The sequence below is a fragment of the Scyliorhinus canicula genome, chromosome 4 (genome assembly GCF_902713615.1).
Source record: "Scyliorhinus canicula chromosome 4, sScyCan1.1, whole genome shotgun sequence".
In the NCBI taxonomy this organism is placed as follows: Eukaryota; Metazoa; Chordata; class Chondrichthyes; order Carcharhiniformes; family Scyliorhinidae; genus Scyliorhinus; species Scyliorhinus canicula.
In genome coordinates this window covers 97548464-97570028 of record NC_052149.1, presented here as the reverse complement: position 1 = coordinate 97570028, position 21565 = coordinate 97548464, and the positions used below count along the sequence as shown (strand labels likewise).

The 21565-nt window shown below is 44.4% G+C and overlaps 1 protein-coding gene across 1 annotated transcript in view; it reads right to left on the bottom strand.

The window, feature by feature from the left end:
• kcnt2 (potassium channel, subfamily T, member 2) overlaps window positions 1–21565 on the bottom strand; it is a 1159267-nt gene that overhangs the window by 405634 nt on the left and 732068 nt on the right. Inside the window, exon 25 of the mRNA XM_038794878.1 lies at window positions 20987–21121. Within this exon, the coding sequence (XP_038650806.1) occupies window positions 20987–21121 (135 nt within the window). The remainder of the gene's footprint in view (window positions 1–20986; window positions 21122–21565) is intronic.

Genomic DNA, 21565 nt, shown 5'->3' with positions numbered 1-21565 from the left:
GATGCACTGCAGAATTCACCAAGGCTCCTTAAGAAGCACCTTCCAAACCCATCACTGCTACCACCTAGAAAGACAACGGCAGCAGTCACAGGGGAAAACTACCACCTGAAAGTTTCCCCCCCAAGTCACTCCCCATCCTGACTTGGAAATATATTTCCATTCCTTCACTTTCACTAGATCAAAAAACTGGACCTCCCTCCCTGGCAGCACTGTGGGTGTACCTACAGCACATGGACTGCAATAGATCATGATGACAGGTCACCAAAACTTCCTCAAGGGCAATTAGGGATGGGAAATAAATGCTGGCTTAGCCAACAACACCCATATCCCATAAATTAGTTTAAAAACAATTAAGGAGGCTAGTTTATCAATTCCAGAATTCTTAATGAATTGAATTCAAATTCCACCAGTTGCCAATTTGAAGTCTGTCCCCATGGGTTACCAGTCCATTTACATTACCACAATGCTACCGTCTCTTCCAAAATGCATGTTCTTCATCTGAGCTGGTGATAGCTAAATCAGATTCAATGCTTGTGATTGGTGTTTTCAGTGCTTAGAAAAATTACACATTCCCTGTGATGGTTTGTGAACCATGCTTAGCATTGATCCCTGATCCTTTTGTGTCATTTGCAATAAATGGCTGGATGTCGTAAGGGGTTTTTTGTTTTCCAACATGACCATTACATTTTAAATAATAATAATAATCTTTATTGTCATAAGTAGGCTTACACTGCACTGAAGTTACTGTGAAAAGCCTTGTTCATCAGATTTCGGCACCTTTTCGGGTACACAGAGGGAGAATTCAGAATGTCCAAATTACCGAACAGCATGTGTTTTGGGACTTGTGGGAGGAAACCAGAGCACCCGGAGGAAACCAGAGCACCCGGAGGAAACCCACACAGACACAGGGTGAACGTGCAGACTCTTCACAGCCAGTGACCCAAGCCGGAAATCGAACCTGAGACCCTGGAGCTGTGAAGCAACAGTGCTACCCACTGTGCTACCGTGCTGCCCATGTAGCTCCACCAGTCTGTCCTTGAGTTGAGCAAGGTCAGAGATATTTTATTTTGAACATTAGGTGCTGAACTTGTTTCGGGAATTGTGTTCATCATAGCTTGCCCTTATTAGATGACAGTCTCACAATTTGAAAATGTCCCATTTATTCTTACTCTGCTTTCTCTCAGTTAACCAATCCTCTATCCATATGTTCAATTCCCTGAGTCCTTATCTTGTGCACTGAACTTTATTTTCGATTTTATCAAATGCCTTTTGGAAATCTAAGGATACAACATCTACACCTTTTACCCTACTAGTTACATCTCAAAAAACTTTATTAAATTTGTCAAACAATCTTTCATTTCCATAAAATAATTTTAACTATGTCTGGTCGCATGGTTTTCTAAAGATTTGCTATGACTCTCTTAACAATAGTCACAAAGTTCCCGAGATGGATGTCAGTCCAACTGCCTTGTAAGTACACTAGTTTATTCTATCCCTCCTTTCTTGAACAACAGTGTTATATTTGCCAGCTTTCAATTCATTGGGGTCATTCTAGAATCTAGGAAATTATGAAAAACCATAATCAATGCATCCAATAGGAGGCCGGAATCTCAACATTGGGTCATACAACGTGCTGAGGTTGTGAACAGACTGCTTACACATCTTCATTGTTGAAGTTGCTAGTTAATTGGATAAACAGCAGCTATTTCATTCAGGCAGCTGTTCAGCATTCAAAGCTGAACAAAACTTTGTTCTTATAGGGCTGACTGCCAAATTCCAAAAGGTCAATTTGCAGACTGGGACATGGTGGAGATGGCAGATGGCATCAGGCTTCCAATCACCATGAAAAATGAATCAAGATTAAGCCTCCCATCTCCATATGAAGATAAAGGCAAGAAATGGACAGGTTTTTAACTGCTCTGCTTGTTTTTTAAATCAAAGCAAATTCAGTGTGTTTAAATAACATTTTTTTTCTCAAATTCCCAGGGTTCCATTTCAAAAATGTAACGTATTGACCGCTAAAATACTGGAATCAAAATTGGCCATATTTTAAAATAAAATGATGTCCATGTACTGTATAATGCTAATATTCACATAAACCATGTAATTATTTCAACAAAATCATTGAAGCAATAAACAAATTAAGGTATATTTAATTATAACTGAAAATGTGAGAGAATTTCAAGCAAACATATGTAACACTTTTAACACCTTTTTGGTATCGGTCTTCACACCTATTAAAGACGGAGAAGAATTGAGATTTGCGGAAGTGACTGAAGAAAAGTATCTTGCCATCTTTCCTCATTAACCCTATAAGCATATATCGCTTAATTTCTATTAACGGCTGGAGAAAAATACATCTCCTATTGTTTTAAATCCATAGGAACCAAACACTCAACTATATTGAATTGCCAGTTTTGTGAGGGGTTTAGGGTCAGGGCAAGGTATTGTTAATAATACGATCAATTATGAATAGAAAAACAATCTAGTTCTAATGATAATAATGGGAAATCTCAAAACAGTTCTGTAAATTCCATGCAGGTGCAGGAATAAAATTGGTCAGGGACCTCTGCCTAATTGAGGGCTGGTTGGCCAAAACCCAGTTTGTTCTCATAATCTGAGGGAGGCATGTTATTCACATTTCAGTAAAATCATTGGCTGATCTCATTCAGAGACAGATTTGTGATGTTATCGAATTCATAAAAAAATAATTAAATATTCAATTTACTGACTTCCCTTTTGGAGTTTATAAGCAATTCTGTTTTACTGGTTGAAAAAAGATGGCAGTTATGGGGAATCTAATGAGGGAAATATACCCAGAATGTTTTTTTTAATGATAATGAAATTCATAGGCACCTGGTATTGAGGATTTACCCTTATACTTTTTGCTTCAAATGAAGGGACTTTTGTACAACGAATGTTAATGACCAATTCTGAAGATTAAATCCCCTCTACTTCCACATAGCTGAGGCAGATGGCCTGGAAGTCTGCAGTCTCTGAAGGACCATAAGTAAAATGAGTTTGATCAGTCATAATGTAATGACTCATCTTAGAGCCCTGTATAAAATCTGGCAAGCCAATTTTTTTCTCACATAAATCATCAGAATACAGCATTTGGGAAACATAAAATCTGCATTTAGTGCCGTGCGAGTGTTTTTCTCATTCCCTGGTTGAGGAACATTACTGGGACAAAGTAAGAAGAGCCATGCACTCCACATGACCCATGGCATAACGTAATTCAATTTGACAAATAAAGCGCATAATTAAAAGTATTTTGAATGAGTGGTAAAATAAATTAAATATCCCGTTAAATGAATCATTTCATAATTTGTTTTTAATCCAGCACCCATTAACACAACTAAAACCACCCTTCAGTATAAACAGAATGAAGAAAAGTTTAACTCATGTTAACATGAATAACTATTCTATTTCATTTTGAGACGGTATATAATACTGGTAAATACTGCTTCTGCATTGGCAAACTTATTTTTATCATCATCTTCATTTTCTTTTTTTAAAAAGGTGGAATCTTATATTAGGAATCTTATATTAAAATTACCCATGCAGGATTAATTACAATTAAGCTGTAATTAGATTTTTAGACGCTCCAAAGCAATAAAGAGTAATTAAAGACGTTTAACCAGAACTGGAATTTATTCATCAGAAGTCTAAAATAAGGACAAGTGAAAGTGAAAACAAAATTTCACTACACTTGCATGTCAATTTTATTCAAAGAGAAACCCACACTATTGTCCCCATTATAAGAGGTTCAGGAGTGGGGCAGCACTCTGGCACAGTGGTTAACACCGCTGCCTCACTGCACTGAGGACCCGGGTTTGAACGAGGACCCGGGTTTGAACCTGGCCCCGGGTCACTGTCCGCGTGAAGTTTGCACATTCTCCCTATGTTTACGTGGGTCTCACTCCCATCCCAAAGATGTGCAGGGTAGGTGAATTGGCCACGCTAAATTGCCCCTTAATTGGAAAAAAATTAATTAGGTACTCTAACATTATTTTTTTTAAATAAGAGGTTCAAGGTACAAGTTATGCAGAATCCATGGCAATGTGTTTCTTGAATAAAGATAGCCAGATGTTACACTTTGGTGACAGTGTGGAGCTGGTACATATGGAATTGACCAGTAAGAAAGGTAAAGACATACTGGGCCGACTGACCTATTTCTGCTCCTAAAATGTACATTCTTTCGTCCCAAGTTGAAGAAGCGCTGTATTAAATATGGCACAAGCACATTGATTTTGAAATGACAATTGTTTTGAACATGACAATGCTAAGGTAAAATCATCCACCATGCGCCGGCATTCAAGATGCATCAGGGAAACCATGGAGATATGCCAGCTCCATACCATCCTCCAAGGCAATGGCCTTCAACAAACACAATAGCTTGACTAATCAGCAGTGAGATCCCATCCACATTCCCATCTTTCACTATATACAACTACTTCTTCCACCTGTTCCAGCCAATGCACCTAATGATGAATAAACTGTGCCGCCTGAAATGTTGAAGCCCATCAGCTGTTTTAAGGAACTCTTTTAAAGTAACACTGCTCTTTACAGAGCAAATTTTACATAGCAAAACTGTTAAATTGTCTTACTCAATGCAAAGGAACCAGTTCACTGCTGATGTGACACAGCTTACATTGTAACTGTTTAAAGAATTCAAAATATCTGGGGTAAAATAATACTTTTTATTTTAAAGCTTTTAACATTCATGTTCATTCAGGTGAAAAATATTAACTTTGGGAATTCCATGGAATGGATTTGTTAGCAAACTTGAAGCCCATGGGAATAAAGGGACAGAAAACAAAAAGTTTTGGTTGTTTTTCCGACTGGAGGGAAGTGTGGTATTAGAGCCACTGCTTTTTAGATATGTATTAATGCCCTGGACTTGGGCATACAAGACAAAATGTCAAAGTTTACAGATGATAGGAGATTCAGAAATACAATAAGGAGGACGTCAGAAATACACTCCAGGAGGATACAGACAGACTGATAAAATGGACAGGCATGCGGTAGATAAAATTTAACTCAGAAATGTGAAGTTATTTATTTTTGAAGGAAGAATGAGGGAACGCAATATAAATTGAATGGTACAATTTTAGATGCAGGAGACCGAGGGCTGTACATACACAAGTCTCTGAAAGTAGCAGGACGAGCTAAGAAGGCTGTTAAAAAGGCATATGTGAACCTTGGCTTTATAAATATAGGTAGACATCACATAAGCAAGTAAGTTAAGTTAAACATGTATAAAACAATGAGTAGACCCTGTTATATTACTGAGTTGCGCAATTTGTATCGCTTCTAGTTGCTGTTGATGCAGATGGTCAGATGGTATGATCCTGAAGAAACCACAAATCTTCAACTTAATACAAAATAATTTATTATGTCACAATTAATTATATTTGAGTTTGACACTCTACAGAATTATCTCTAGCAATCAAGTAATTAAATATTGATGTATTAACTGATTCACAACTATAAATACTAACTATGCTGAGAGCTATCTACCATACACTACTGCTTATTAAACACTCCTGGGTTGAAAGAGACCAAGATCCTCTGGGAGCTAATACTTATAGTGGGATCTAGTGGTGCCCTCTGGTGGTAGTGTTATAGCTAGTTGTTATAATTAACCCTGTAGTTTTATACATATATACATATCATTACAGACCCTCACGGGAACATTGTGATCAATTCTGGCTACCACACTTTAAGGAGGAGTATAATACCAGGGATGAAACATTTTAGTTACGTGAAGAGCCTAGAGAGACTGATATTGTTTTGCTCTTAGGAGAAAAGATAAGGGGAGATTTAATAACAATATTCAAAATTTAATAAATTGTTTCTGGGCAGAAGGGTTGGTAATCAGATGACACAGGTTCAAATGTACTTGACAAAAGAACCAGAAATGACATTGGGGGGAGGAGGGGGGTGGGGATCTGAAGAGTGGGTAATAGGATCTATGTAGCAAGTTATTACAATCTGGAGCAGGCAGCTTGGAAGGGTGATGAAAGTACATTCAATAAGACATCTCAAAAATGGAATTGGATAAATATTAGAAAAATAAATATTTTCTGGGATATGGGAGTATGACTAATTGTATATCTCTTTGTAAATGCTGGCACAGGTACAATGGACTGAATGATGTCCATCTGTGCTGTATTATTCTAATAGAACACCTTCAAATTTAGTTGCCCAATGTGAGCATCAAGCACTTCCAGGTCGTGTAGAACATTGTGAAAATGTTCCTCATACTGTTACCTTTGGGGTGGCATGATCACTCAGTGGTTAGCGCTGCTACCCCACAGGCCAGGGATCGTCTGGGTGGAGTTTGCACGTTCTCCCTCTATGTGCGTGAGTTTCGTTCAGTTTCTCCAGTTTCCTCCCACAGTCCAAGGATGTGCAGGTTAAGTGAATTGGCCATGATAGATTGTCCCTAATTATCCAAAGGTTTGTTGGAGTTACGGGGTTAGGGTGGAAAATTGGCACGGTCTGAAAGCGTCAGTGCAGACTCGATGGGCCGAATGGCCTCCTTCTGCACTGTAAGAATTCTATGATTCTATGATTCCCTCTGAATGATAGTATAACATTAGGAATGGTTTTATGTCATCAACTTATATCCATTGGGAACTAGATTGATACGACCTGAATTCAGCTTAAATGGGACCCTCACAACCAACAGAGGAGTTTTAAAAAAAATTTTAGTATACCCAATTCATTTTTTCTCCAATAAGGGGCAATTTAGCGTGTTCAATCCACCTACCTTGCACATCTTTGGGTTGTGGAGGCGAAACCCACACAAACACGGGGGAAATGTGCAAACTCCACACGGACAGTGACCCAGAGCCAATCGAACCTGGGACCTCGGCGCTGTGAGGCTGCAGTGCTACCACTGCACCATCGTGCTACCCAACAGGAGATTTTGTGCTAAATGTGAATTCTATCTCAATAGTGAAAAGCCAATGAATTACACAGTCATTATCGACCGATTTTCTCAATAAATACATCAAAATCTCCACTTCTATCAATTACTTACCTTAAAGTTTCCCCTCGCATTACAAATTGAAAAAAATGTTTTTTGTGGAGGTGAAGAGACTTGGGAACTTAGTCCTCGATGAAACATAGAACCACTTGAGAGTCAGAAACCAAAATGGTGAAGGAACGGGACTTGCCAAGGCTCCTTCCCAGAGCCAGGGCATTAGCATCCCACCTCCAGGGTCCCCAGTCAATGAGAGTGGGCAGGAAGGATGAAGAATCCATCATATCAAAGATTGCATTAAAGTGATCAGGACATGGTTTAGAATGGTTCCATGGAATTTTGCGTTTTGAGGTTGCAAGAATGGAGAGGAAGCCTGGGAAAGACGCTCTTTGTATGTGCATACATAGAGCTGGCTTTAGTTGGGATGGGCCTGGCCTGACAACACCCAGAAAGCCAAAGAGAACCCCATGTCCGCAGTTCAGGGGGAGCCCTCGTCAAATATTATGCCCATTGTCTAGCTAACTAGTCAGGGCTCCTGCTGCTTTCAAAGATGGGGGTTCATCTCCAAGGGCTGTCACTCTTCGTCCCAGCAGCACCCCAGGAACTGTTGGGAATGCACCCAGCCAAGAGATGCAGTGATACAAGCTCTCCTCAAAGCAAGTTAAGTCAGATTGTGATTCTCCAGAGCCGACGGAGTTTGTTAGAGAGGTGGGATAGGTGTTGCCTTGAAGTAGCCATTGTGCCAGTGGAACCTTCTATGGGCCACAGTGTTCCCAAATAGAAGGAACCTCAGAGCCACAGGAAGGTTGGCAAGGTTCACCGGGCAGTTTTGCCATTTGTTGGAGGGCTCATCTAACGCTGATAAAATGATAGCATTAGAAAAATGAAGCCCTTCATTGGTTACTTAAATGACACAATTGACCTCTGAGTGGGAGGAATGTCCTCCACATTTGCCACTGCTGGTACAACGGCATGGCAGCAGGAAGGTGATAAAGATCTCAGCCCCCTCCATCCTCCTTCCACCCTCCTTCCGAATAGCACTCCATCCCCTGGGTGAATTACTTTCAAATGGTTTTTTTTAACAAACAATTTAATTGAGGTATTTTAGGCATATTGAAAAAGTGACGTTGTACAGTACAAAACAAAAAGAAGTCAAGACACAAATTACAAATTAAACATAGTGCAAACCACGGCTCTGGTTCACGCACGGACCGGCCTCAATATACCCCTGCTCTACTCTACCCCCCCCTCCCGCTGACGCTTACTCCTCTGCGAAGAAGTCAATAAATGGCTGCCACCTTCGGGCGAGCCCTAGTAGCGAACCTCTCAAGGCGAACCTGACTTTCTCTAGGCCAAGAAATCTCGCCATGTCTGATAGACATACCTCAGCCCTCGGGGGCTTTGAGTCTCTCCATGCTAACAGTATTCGTCGCCAGGCTACCAGGGAAGCAAAGGCCAGAACGTCGGCCTCTCTCTCTTCCTGGACTCCTGGGTCCTCCGAAACCCCAAAGATTGCCACCTCAGGGCTCATTACCACCCCAGTTTTCAATACCCGGGACATGACATTTGCAAATCCCTGCAAATACCCCCTGAGTTTAGGGCACGACCAGAACACGTGTACATGGTTAGCCGGCCCTCCGCCACATCTAGCACACTTGTCCTCCAGCCCGAAGAATCTGCTCATCCGGGCCACCGTCATGTGGGCCCGGTGCACAAACTTAAACTGGATGAGGGTGAGCCTGGCGCATGTTACGGTCGTGTTTACTCTGCTCAAGGCTTCTGCCCAAATACCGTCCTCCAGCTCCTCCCCGAGCTCAGGTCCTCGGTCTCTGTATCCTCAGCTCTCATTAGCTCCTTGTAGAGGTCTGAAACTCTACCCTCTCCCACCTCTCCCCTAGAAACTACCCTGTCCTGCCTCCCCTTCGACGGGAGATGTGGGAAGGATGGCACCAGTCTGCGTACAAAATCCCTCAACTGCAAGTATCTAAAGTTGTTCCCTCTCGCCAGCCCAAACATCTCCTCCAGCGCCCACATGCTCGGAATGCTCCCTTCCAGGAACAGATCCCCCATCCTCACAATACCCGCCCTCCTCCACAGTCGATACCCCCCGTCCGTGTTCCCCGGGGCAAATCGGTGGTTGCCGCAGATTGGGGTCCACACCGATGCTCTTACCCCCCCTACATGCCTCCTCCACTGGCCCCAAATCCAAATCCACCACTATCGGGCTGGTGGAGCACCGTGCCGGCGGAAGCGGCAGAGGCTCCGTGACCAGGGCTGCCAAGCTCATGCCCCTGCACGAAGCAACCTCCATCTGCTCCCAAACCGACCCCGCACCCACCATCCATTTCCTTATCATCGTTATGTTAGCCGCACAGTAATAGTTGCTGAAGTACGGCAATGCCAGCCCCCCTTCTCCTCTGCTCCTTTCAAGCATCACCCTCTTCACCCGCGGGGACTTCCCTGCCCATACAAATCCCAGAATAATTTTATTCAGCTTCTTAAAGAAGGACCACGGGATAAAGATGGGGAGACACTGAAAAACAAATAAGAACCACGGGAGAATCGTCATCTTAACAGCCTGCAACCTTCCCGCCAATGACAGCAGGAGCGCATCCCACCTCCGGACCTCCTCCCTCACTCGTTCCACCAGTCGGGACATGTTGAGCTTGTGCAACCTGCCCCAGTTCCGTGTCACCTGAATCCCCAAATATCGGAAACTCTCCCCCACTAGCCTGAACAGCAACTCCTTCAGCCTACTCTCCTGCCCCCTCGCCTGAATTACAAACAGCTCACTATTAGCCATGTTCAGTTTGTATCCGGAGAACCGGCCAAATTCCCTCAGGGTTGCCATAATACCGTCCATCCCCACCATTGGGTCCGATACATATAACAGCAGATCATCCGCGTATAACGAGACTCTATGTTCCACTCGCCCCCCGGACCAGCCCTCTCCGGCCCGAGGAGCTCTGTGCAATTGCCAGTGGCTCTATGGCCAGCGCAAACAGAAGTGGGGAGAGAGGGCAGCCCTGTCTTGTCCCACGGTGCAGTCTAAAGTAATCCGATGTTGTACTGTTCATCCTTACACTCGCCTCCGGGGCCTGGTACAATAGCCTAACCCAGTCGATGAATCCCGCCCTGAACTCGAACCATCCTAGTGCCTCCCACAGATAATTCCACTTGACCCGGTCAAAAGCCTTTTCAGCATCCATGGCTACCGCTATCTCCACCTCCCTACTCTCCGGGGGCATCATAATCACGTTGAGCAGCCTTCTTATGTTGGCCACCAGCTGCCTCCCCTTTACAAACCCGGTTTGGTCCTCCACAGTTACATCCGGTACACAGTCCTCAATTCTGGTCGCCAAAATCTTGGCCAGTAACTTAGTGTCTACGTTGATCAAAGAGATCGGCCTGTATGACCCACAGGCCTCCGGGTCCTTATCCCGTTTCAGAATGAGCAAGATGGTGGCCTGCGACATCGTCGGGGGTAAACTCATAAATAAATTTCATAAAGTTTACAGTAAAGAAGGAGGCCATTTGGCCCATCGAGTCTGCACTGGCTCTTGGAAAGAGCACCCTACCCAACCGCACAACTCCACCCTATCCCCACAACCCAGCAACCCCACCCAACACTAAAGGCAATTTTTGACACTAAGAGCAATTGAGCATGTCCAATCCACGTAACCTGCACATCTTTGGACTGTGGGAGGAAACCGGAGCACCCGGAGGAAACCCACGCACACACGGGGAGAACGTGCAGACTCCACAGAGACAGTGACCTAAGCCGGGAATCGAACCTGGGACCCTGGAGCTGTGAAGCAATTGTGCTAACCAGTATGCTATCGTACTGCCCCTAAACTCCCTCTGTCTCTTGCCTCGTTAAAGACCCTGACCAGCACCGGCCCCACTACCCTGGCAAATGTTTTGTAAAACTCCACCGGATACCCGTCCGTCCCCGGGGCTTTACCCGACCGCATGACCTTCAGGCCCCCCAATACCTCTTTGATCCTGACCAGGACCCCCAGTCCGTTCACCAATCCCCTCTCCACTCTTGGGAAGGTCAGTCCGTCCAGGAATCGCCTCATCCCCCCCAGTCCCCCGGGTGGTTCCGAAGTGTACAGCTTCCTATAGAAGTCCCTAAAGACCTTGTTCATCCCTGCTGGATCACCCACTAGATTACCTTCGCCATCCACTACCCTCCCTATTTCCCTAGCCGCTTCCCTCTTCCTCAGTTGCTGTGTAAGCATTCTACTGGCCTTCTCCCCATGCTCATAAATCGTTCCTTTTACCTTTCTAAGCTGCTCTACAGCCTTGCCTGTAGTCAGCACCCCAAATTCAGCCTGCAGCCTCTGTCATTTCCTGAGTAACCCTGGCCTCGGGGATTCCGCGTAATTCCTGTCCATCTGTAGAATTTCCTTAATCAGTCGGTCCATCTCTGCCCTATCTGTCCTGTCCCTGTACGCCCGGATTGAAATCAGCTCCCCTCTCACCACTGCCTTCAGTGCCTCCCAGAGCACCGCTGCCGAGACTTCTCCAGTATCATTCACCTGCAGGTAATTCTGCACGCATTTCCTCAGCCTCTCACACACCGCCTCGTCCGCGAGTAGCCCAACTTCCAGCCTCCATGGTGGGTGCTGAAAGCTGTCCTTACAAAACTGCAGGTCTACCCAGTGCAGAGCATGGTCCGATATGGCAATTGCCGAATATTCTGCCCCCACCATTCCGATCAGCAGGTCCCTACTCACAACAAAGTAATCAATTTGGGAATACACCTTGTGGACGTGGGAGTAGTACGAGATCTCCCTCGACGTCGGCCGGCTAAATCTCCACAGATCTGCTCCCCCCAGCTTGCTCCATGAACCCTCTCAGTTCCTTGGCCATCGCTGGCAACCTGCCCGTTCTTGAGCATGACCGGTCCAGGCTCGGGTCCAGGACTGTATTAAAGTCCCCGCCCATGATCAACTTCCGCGAGTCCAAGTCGGGGATCTTCCCTAGCACCGTCCTAATAAAATCCACATCGTCCCAATTAGGGGCATACACACTAACCAGGACTACTCTCACCCCTTCGAGCTTACCCCTCACCATAACGAACCTGACACCCCCATCCATGACTGTGGCCTCTGCCTCAAATTGTATCCTTTTATTAATCAGGATTGCAACATCCCTCGTCTTAGAATCAAGCCCCGAATGAAAGACCTGACTGACTCAGCCCTTCCTTAACCTAACGTGGTCTGCCACTTACAGGTGCGTCTCCTGCAACAAGACTATGTCCGCCTTCAGAGCCCGCAGATGCGCAAACACATGCGCCCTCTTCACTGGCCCGTTTAACCCTCTAACATTCCAGGTGATCAGCCTGGTTGGGGGGCACTTTGCCCCCCCCCCTTGCCGATCAGCCATCCCCTTTCCTTGGCTAGCCCCCTAGCCATGTGTCGCGCTTCCTCTGGCCCGCCTCCTGGCCGGCTCCACTCATGACCTCCTCACTGTTACCATGCCAAGTTTCCATCCCCGTCAGCAGAACAACTCCCCCCCATTCCCCCAGCAACACCATCCTAACACCCCTGCTCCAATCTAACTATATGGACAACCCCCACCTCGGCACCCGTTGACTAGCTGCACTCGGCTAGCCTGGGGCTCCCAGCCTTGGCACCAGCCCGTCTCCCACGCATTGTTCCCAGTCACCCCTCCCCCCGACCCCTCCACACCACTTCCCCAGATCAGCCCTACTTAATCAAACACTCTATACAAGTCATAAACAACCCCCACAATAGCACAATTCAAGTTAAACAAGAAAAAAAGAGATAAGAAATAACAGGCACTCTTCAGTCCTTCCCATACAGACACAGAAAAAGATTGCACAAAGTTCCCCTGAAACATCCATTTTAACCCAAACCTTTTAACTGTTTTCTTTATTAATTCCCCCCCCCCCAGCCAAACTCCAACTAAGCAAAGAGACCAAACAGGAAACATTCAGGTAAACCACGCAAAAAGCATGCAAAAGCAACAAACAAAAAAAAAGATACATCCCGAAACGAGAGAGGCACCCATTCAGTAAGATCATGGCCTCACGGTAGCATGGTGGTTAGCATCAATGCTTCACAGATCCAGGGTCCCAGGTTCGATTCCCGGCTGGGTCACTGTCTGTGTGGAGTCTGCACGTCCTCCCCGTGTGTGCGTGGGTTTCCTCCGGGTGCTCCGGTTTCCTCCCACAGTCCAAAGATGTGCGGGTTAGGTGGATTGGCCATGCTAAATTGCCCGTAGTGTAAGGTTAATGGGGGGATTGTTGGGTTACGGGTATACGGGTTACGTGGGTTTAAGTAGGGTGATCATTGCTCGGCACAACATTGAGGGCCGAAGGGCCTGTTCTGTGCTGTACTGTTCTATGTTCTATATACTTAAAAGCTCTAACATGAGTTCAAACCTCCTCAGCTCAGGGCCAGCCCTTGCTTCTTAACAAAGTCTATCGCCTCTTCGGGTTCCTCAAAATAGTGGTGCTGACCCTTATACGTAACCCACAGTTCCCGCCGGAAAAAGCAGCCCGAATTTCACCTTGTTTTTATACAGTATCTCCTTCACCTGCCTGTTGCCTCCCCTCCTCCTGGCCACCTCTGCGCTCAAATCTTGGTACACACGCAGGGTGGTATTGTCCCAAATACAGCTTTGTGTGCTCTTTTCCCATTGCAGCACCCATTCCTTGTCCAGGTACCTGTGAAAGCGTACCACCCATCGCTCATGGGGGACCCCCTTGTCGCGGCTGCCTCACCTGCACCCTGTGTGGCCTGTGTGGCCCACCGGCGGGCGTGGGAACACCTCGTTCCCCAGCAACTTCTGAAACATACCCTCCACATATGCGGCAGCGTCTAGCCCCTCTGCCCCTCTGGGAGGCCCACGATTCTCATGTTCTGCCAGCGAGATCTGTTGTCCAGGTCCTCCAGCCTTTCCAGAAGTACATTTTGCTGGTCCCTCAGCCTCCGAGTCTCCACATCCGCCACCGTTTGAAAGTCAGCTTGCTCCTCCACTGACTTCTCCAACTGCTGGAACTTTCAGTCTGATCGTCCAGCCTTTTTCCCATCCGATCAATTGACTTCTGAAGCGGCTTCAGGTTGTCACGCTTCAAAGCCAAAAAGCCCTCCTGCATAGCCTGCAGCAGCTGCTCCATTGTGGGCTGGGCTGTCGCCTCCTTGCTCTGAACACCAGCCATGCTGGTCTCTCTCACAGCCTCCACTGTGCCCTTACTTGACCACTTCTTCTGCTGTTTATGGTTCCTCCGGCGTCTTAGGTCCATACAATTCTGTATGTGTCCTGTGCCTGAGTACTCTTGCTTTCCAGTTCCGTGCTCAAAAGTGCAAATATGTCAGGGGAAAAGGTCCAAAAGTCTGACCGAAAACGGGAGCCACCAAATGTGCGACCTACTCCCTCATAGCCGCCACCAGAAGTCTACTTTCAAATGTTTGAGAACACAGCTGGGGGCATATTGCCGAGCATGAAAAGTGTTGAAAATAATCTTCTGACGTGCCAGAAACATCAATTAAAAAAAATTGAGTTTAAACAAAATAGTGTTCGACTGGAATTGTACAGCACACGATACAAAATCAAACCATTGTGACAGCCTCCTGGAGGGGAACACTCAAAAGCCAAATTAGGAACTGCCTCCCAATTTATACTGTCAAAATTGCATCAACATACACCCAAAATTGCTTTGCATCAATGTAATGGTGGCCATTAAACTGCAGCCTTGAATAGTCACAGAATCATTTCCATTCAAAACAACAGAACACAGATACAAAACGGATCCAACAATTAAGGCATGGCAAACATTATTCAACTAGGGGCCTTGTTTAATCATTACAGGGATTTCTATGTCATCTGCTGATATATTACATACGGATGCAAACCCTCAAGGTAATCTCATCAATATTGTTAGCTGAAGCTCTTAGTTTTAATTCATGTTACCACATTAAGAATGTGTTATGATCCCCACAGGGGACCCATAAACCAAAATAAATAAATTTACTGAACGACCCCTAAAGAAGAAATTACCAACACGGTGTCACATTTTGCAACTTTTACTTTACCATGAATCTGAATCAGCGTGAATTAACAGGCAAATGGGACTTCAAATTTAAAAAGTAATTTTCACTTTCACTTTAAACATTTGATAAAGCAAAGAATGTCTTATGCAACCATAAGTATTTGCATCACTCCCTGCACAAATACAGCACAATATAGTGACATAGTTCCATTTGGTCTTTATTCACACAGGGCAGATCAGAAGTACAAAGTTATCACCTTTGAGCTTCCGGTACGATTATCATCAGCAAGGCACACATCTACTAATTCTTTCTCCCTTCAGTCACGATGTTCCTTTTCAACCGCCAAGGTAATATCATCCTGGTTCACAGTTCATCTATATCTGGGAAAGCATCCAGCTCTTCATCATCTCTGAACTAGTCACGCAGGTATCTATTTTTTAGACATTGGTGTCCAGCTCACACAGTACCTCCAGGAACTCCTGTCTCTTTTTCTGCCATTCGGAAAACCTGACCTCTTGCTGAGAGTAATTTGCTCTTCTCCTCATAAGGATTCTGTGTTCTCCTGTCTGTCTCTAACTGCTTTCTCTTTGTGTCTTCATCTGTGCGTAGATCACCTTCAATCACCAGTTGCTCGGTTTGTAGCTCTCCTCTGTGTCTGCCAGCTACATAGGTTCGTTAATTTTTTACTGTTGGTACTGCTTCCAGGCCAAAGGTCATGTGGACAGTGTGGTGATTGTAGATCTGAGTAGATGCAATACAACTGAGCAACCACTAGAGGGAGCACGGGAGAGCTATATATACACAGGGACAGGAAGTGACGACAGACTTCACGGAAGGCAGAACTCGTAGCAGGACACAGACACACAGGCAGGCAGCATTTGAGGTAGCCGTAAGTTAAGCTCTGAAGAGAGAACGAATTCACAATAAAGCATCTTCTCCACCTTTGAGACTACGAGCTTTATTAAGACACGAGGAACAACACATGGTACCAAGAGTGGCTTCAGGCGCTTACTACAGGACAACTCAGCTGCAGACACAGAAAGAACAAAATGGCATGGAAATCCCCTACTGGACATTGGACTTGGGAAGACATCGCTTATTCAAGGATGTGGCTTGGAACACCACCTCACCTGGACACGACCAGCAATGTAAGAAATGTCTGGAAAATGTTTAAACAAATGTTCGATTTTTATATCATAGCTAATGATGTAGCAGCAGCCTCAGACGAAATTAAAATAGCAATGCTCATCGCAGGGCATGAAGCTAGGAAAGTGTATAATGGATTTAAATACTCAAAAGATGAAGACAGCAACAACTTACAAACAATACTAAACAAATTTGAAGAGTACTGTAAGGAATTTGAACAGCACAGTATGCTCAGAGGCCAAACTGCACAGAGACTCTACAAACAGAAAGGCTTCAGTCAAGAAATCGCGCGTGAAAAGTACAGATCAAAAAGAAGAAATAACTTGAATTTTTCACAAAGCCAAAACGCTGAGGTCCAGTTCAGATCGAAAGGAAAAGGTAACTTACACTTTTCTAAGGTAAAGAACGCTGAAATCCGCTGTAAAATGGCGTCGGAGCACATTTTACAGTCTCGGGGCCACAACGGACGAAAATCTGCGTCTGCGCATGCGCAGGAAACGGAAGCCGCGCATGCGCAGTTACAATCACCCGTTTTGCGTTCTGCGCATGCGCAAGCTGCGTATGCGCAGTTTAAAAAAGTTTGTGTTGCTGATCGTTATGCGCATGCGCAAACCGCGCATGCGCAGTCTCAAAACATTTTGGTTGCGGATTGTTATGCGCATGCGCAAGCCGCACATGTGCAGTGGACACAAAACCGCACAGTAAAGGAAGGCCGATTTGCGCATGCGCAATTGATTCCTACGCATGACGTCACGAGCGTCATGACGTCACGAGCGTCATGACGTCACGAGCGTCATGACGTCTGAGCATCCGGACCACGCCTACTTAAAAGGGAAATGCCCTAAAATTGAAAACAAAATACTTAAAGCGGTAAAACCAAATTTTCTTGCCTCTGAACACAGAAAAACGGCTGAACTTAAACCAGCCGTTGAAAATAACTCTCACAGCACCCTGAAAAATGCAGTCTGCACCACCCAACGTGAAGAGAACAAAAAGAAATCCGAAACAAAAAAAGATGATTTGTTTTTCGAAGATTACTACTCAGACATGGCTGAGTTATTCGGATATGCTGATCACAGCATCAGCGACACGGTCGCAAAGCTCAACACGAATCTACTCGTGGTAGATTAATCCAACCAAGATGATTTGGTTTTCGAAGAATACTACTCAGACATGGCTGAGTTATTCAGATATGCTGATCACAGCATCAGCGACACGGTCGCAAAGCTCAACATGAATCTACTCGTGGTAGATGAATCCAACACCATGGTGCCATGGCAGATCGTCGTACATTGGATGACAGCAATACCCAAGACGAAGATGACGCCACACAGAGAGCACAGAAAGACTCCACAGAGAGAGCGATGACAGGCTCCACAGTGAGAGTGATGAAAGACTCCAAAAGGGAAGCAAGCAAACACTCCCTGGCGAACACCATGCATGAACAAGACCATGAAGGTCAACCCGCCGTATCTGAGCAACCGCAAGCAGACTATGAAAGTCTATCAAGCTCACATAATCAAAAAGAAGACAATGTACATCTACCCACTGAATGCGAAAACAGTGACAAGGTGATCACACTCGACATACAGGAGGTACAGGATCACAGCGAGACTGACAGTTCTCAGCTTGTCTGTACAGAAGCACAGAGTAGGGCCACCCAAGAGTCCAGAGAGACCACGCCAATAGAAACCATCCAGATTTTGACTCCAGAAGAGGAGCACCAAGAGTCCAGTGAGACCACATCAACAGAAACCATGCAGATTTTGACTCCAGAAGAGGAGCACCAAGAGTCCTGTGAGACCACATCAACAGAAACCATGCAGATTTTGACTCCAGAAGAGGAGCGCCAAGAGTCCAGAGAGACCACGTCAATTGTAATCATGAAGATTTTGACACCGGAAGAGAAGCACCAAGAGTCCAGAGAGACCGCGTCAAATGAAATCGTGAAGAATTTGACTCCAGAAGAGGAGCACCAAGAAACCAAAGACGAGGAATTAAATCCACCACAAATGACTGATGTCACCAGCAGCAATGCAACATCAGATCAGTCTCACCATTCTCGAGACGAAACGTTCAATGCAACAGATTCCACAAAGGACACTCGCACCAATAACTGTGACAATGACTCAAATTATCCACACGGGACACTCATTGAGCATAACAAGAAAAACAAAAGCCAAAAGAAGCACAGCAGAAACGAGAACAACAACAGCAAGAACAAAAGCAACATGAAGCGCGACAAGAAAAACAAAAATCGCAAGAAGCACTGCAAAAACAAGAAGAACAACAGCAAGAACAAAAGCAACATGAAGCGCGACAAGAACAACAAAAATCGCAAGAAGCACTGCAGAAACAAGAACAACAGCACCAACAAAAACTACAAGCACAACGACAAAAACTACAAGAAGAACAACAAAACCAACAAGAAGCATAACAAAGATAGCGACAACAACAAAGACAGAAAGGACAAAAACAGCAACAAGAATGGCAACGAAAACAACAAAGACAGGAACGACAGAAACAACAGCAATGAAACAACGACTTGTACAAAATGATACAACGCTGCACATGAAGGACAATGCCACAGCACACTGCAAAGCAATGACAAGTCTACAAACATGCCATGGGATGACAACGAATCGCACAAACTCACATCTGCTCCAGAATTAGCAAGCACACCAGCTTTCAAGGCAGATGACATAATAAATCAATACCACAAGCACAGAAAAAAGTCCATGTCAGTCAACATCAGTGGTTCGACCATGCAAACATCTCGGGATGACGCATTGGTTACTTAAAATAACAAGAACACCGACAACATTCACCACGTCAACAACAAAAGAAAAAACTCAGTGAACAAATTCATCAAGTTTGGACTCATAAATGTTTTTATTAAGAATGGACTCATAAACATAAATTGGCTTTGTAAAATATGCAATAGCACCATCACTTGTATAGATACAGATATCATAAGTAACTATTTTGTACAATTTTCTTTAACGATGTACAGAAAATATGTAAAGAAAAAAGGGGGGATGTGGTGATTGTAGATCTGAGTAGATGCAATACAACTGAGCAAGCACTAGAGGGAGCACGGGAGAGCTATATATACACAGGGACAGGAAGTGATGACACACTTCACGGAAGGCAGAACTCGTAGCAGGACACAGACACACAGGCAGGCAGCATTTGAGGTAGCCGTAAGTTAAGCTCTGAAGAGAGAACGAATTCACAATAAAGCATCTTCTCCACCTTTGAGACTACGAGGAACAACACAGACAGGTGGTACTTCTTCAAGAAAATTGCAATTGATCCCTTTACAATTGATATAAACTCTTAAAAGTAATTTCCAAACATTCTTAAAAATCTTTGTACATTCCCCAGACACTGTGAAGAAATTACTAATTTTCCTCACTGATTTACATCTGGGGCGAAGATCCTCACAAATGCATACTGTTAATTGGTTGTCATTGGTTACCTGTCCTACAATCATAATCAAGATTCAGGGATGGATGGTAACAATAGTAGGTAAGAGGGAGGAAGGACCTATGGCGTGAAGCTTTAATGTGCCAGTTTTATTACAGGATCTAGGTAGGGTTAGCAGGAGTCTTGCTGAGTGGCTTTGTTTCTGGGACAAGGACCATGATGACATATGGGGCCGGAATCTCCGGTATCCGGCGGGCTGCCCGTATCGGAGTCAAAGAGTGGCGTGAACCGCTCCAGCGCCATGCTGGCCCCCTGGAAGGGCCAGAATTAGTCGTGGGAGCAGCCCGTTCACACTGTCTTAAACCGCGACGGTGTTTACGACGGCGTGGACACTATGCCGCGGGATTGGAGAATCCCGCCCTATAGCTGCCAAATAATCGTAAAACAAGAAGCCAGCTCTTCATTCTGAAGAAGGTTTTCATTTGTTGACTGACGTTTTTTTGCAGAAAACAAGACATGATGAAGAAATGTTAACTCAGGATCCATAGAATCCCTACATTTGGTCCATCAGTCTGCACCGACCCTACTAAGAAATGTCAACTTAAATTGTACAAATTAAGTTTTTTGTTTCTCCAAAGATATTTATTGGCTTGGCTCTTTCTCCCTCTAATCCAAAATTTGTTTTATTTCATTTAATATTTCACGTATGTTACATTGCACATTCACTGTTAATGGGGGTCTTTTCCAATGGAATCTTCCGGTTCCAACAATGGTGAACCGCCGTCGCGGGTTTCCCAGGGTAGGGGAGGGTAGATTCAATGGGAAACAATTGACAATGGCGGGACGAGAAGATCCTGCCGCTGGCCAATGGCAAGCTGCCAAGAATCACACCATGTGGAAAATCACCCACCACCCCAGTTGTGCTAAATAAAATAAGGCTGGAATCAAACTTATTGAACTGTAACTTCTGACCATATCTGAGGGGTACTCTATATATGTGATCAGCAGGATTTCAAGGTCCAACGCAATTGCCATTTCACCCAAAGTTACGACCCATTGCACATAATGGGGTCATAAAAAAATCAGAAAATCAGAAAACACAGAGCAAGTTTGGAAGCTTCCGCATAAAGTGTTCTACCTGAAGTATTTACCTACCTTTTCTAGTTTTAGATTATAACACAACCTCTTAAGATTTTCAGAATTTTTATTTTTGTATCTGGTTTCCAAGATTTGGGTGATTTTTTTTTTTAGCCTACTGTGGTACCAATACATTCATCAGATAAGCAAATTAAGGTTTATGGCTTTGAATGTTAAATAACTTATGCACGTTTCAATAATACCATTAAAAGCTGAAGGCTACATCTTTTTTATATAGCAATGGATCACTCACCTGAAAAGTGTTTGCACATTTACTATAGTTTTAGCATCTGCCATGTAATCTTCCTCAGCACTCATGGTACTTTCTTTGTCTACCACAACCATATTGGCAGCAAATGTCACACCACACCTTAGCAGGTCATCTAGGCTTTTGGATAAGAAACAGGGGAATGTTAGAGCAATATATCAACAGACCCTGGATGAATTATGTATTAATATGAAACAATACTTATCATATAAAACAATGATGTACTGATAGGATGTTACAGCAATTGTAATACAGCAATATTTGTCTGGAATTTGCAGGAGTAATAACGGGTGAGGCTATCATTATTGTGTTTGTCATTATTACTGTGTGAAGCGCAGCAACTAAATGCAGAAATTTGGAAGTTGCTCTCGCTGTTACCCTGCTCCTCAATAAGGTGTGCTATTGCAGTATTCACAGGTATAATGATTTAGATTTGTTGATTTGCCATGGATTTCAACTATTTGTGCACTATTGTAGCTTAATGAACAACAATGAAGTTTAAGCCTTGTTCAAATGGGAGCAACTACAAGTATGGAGTCTCGTTTTACTCAGAAGAACATAGAA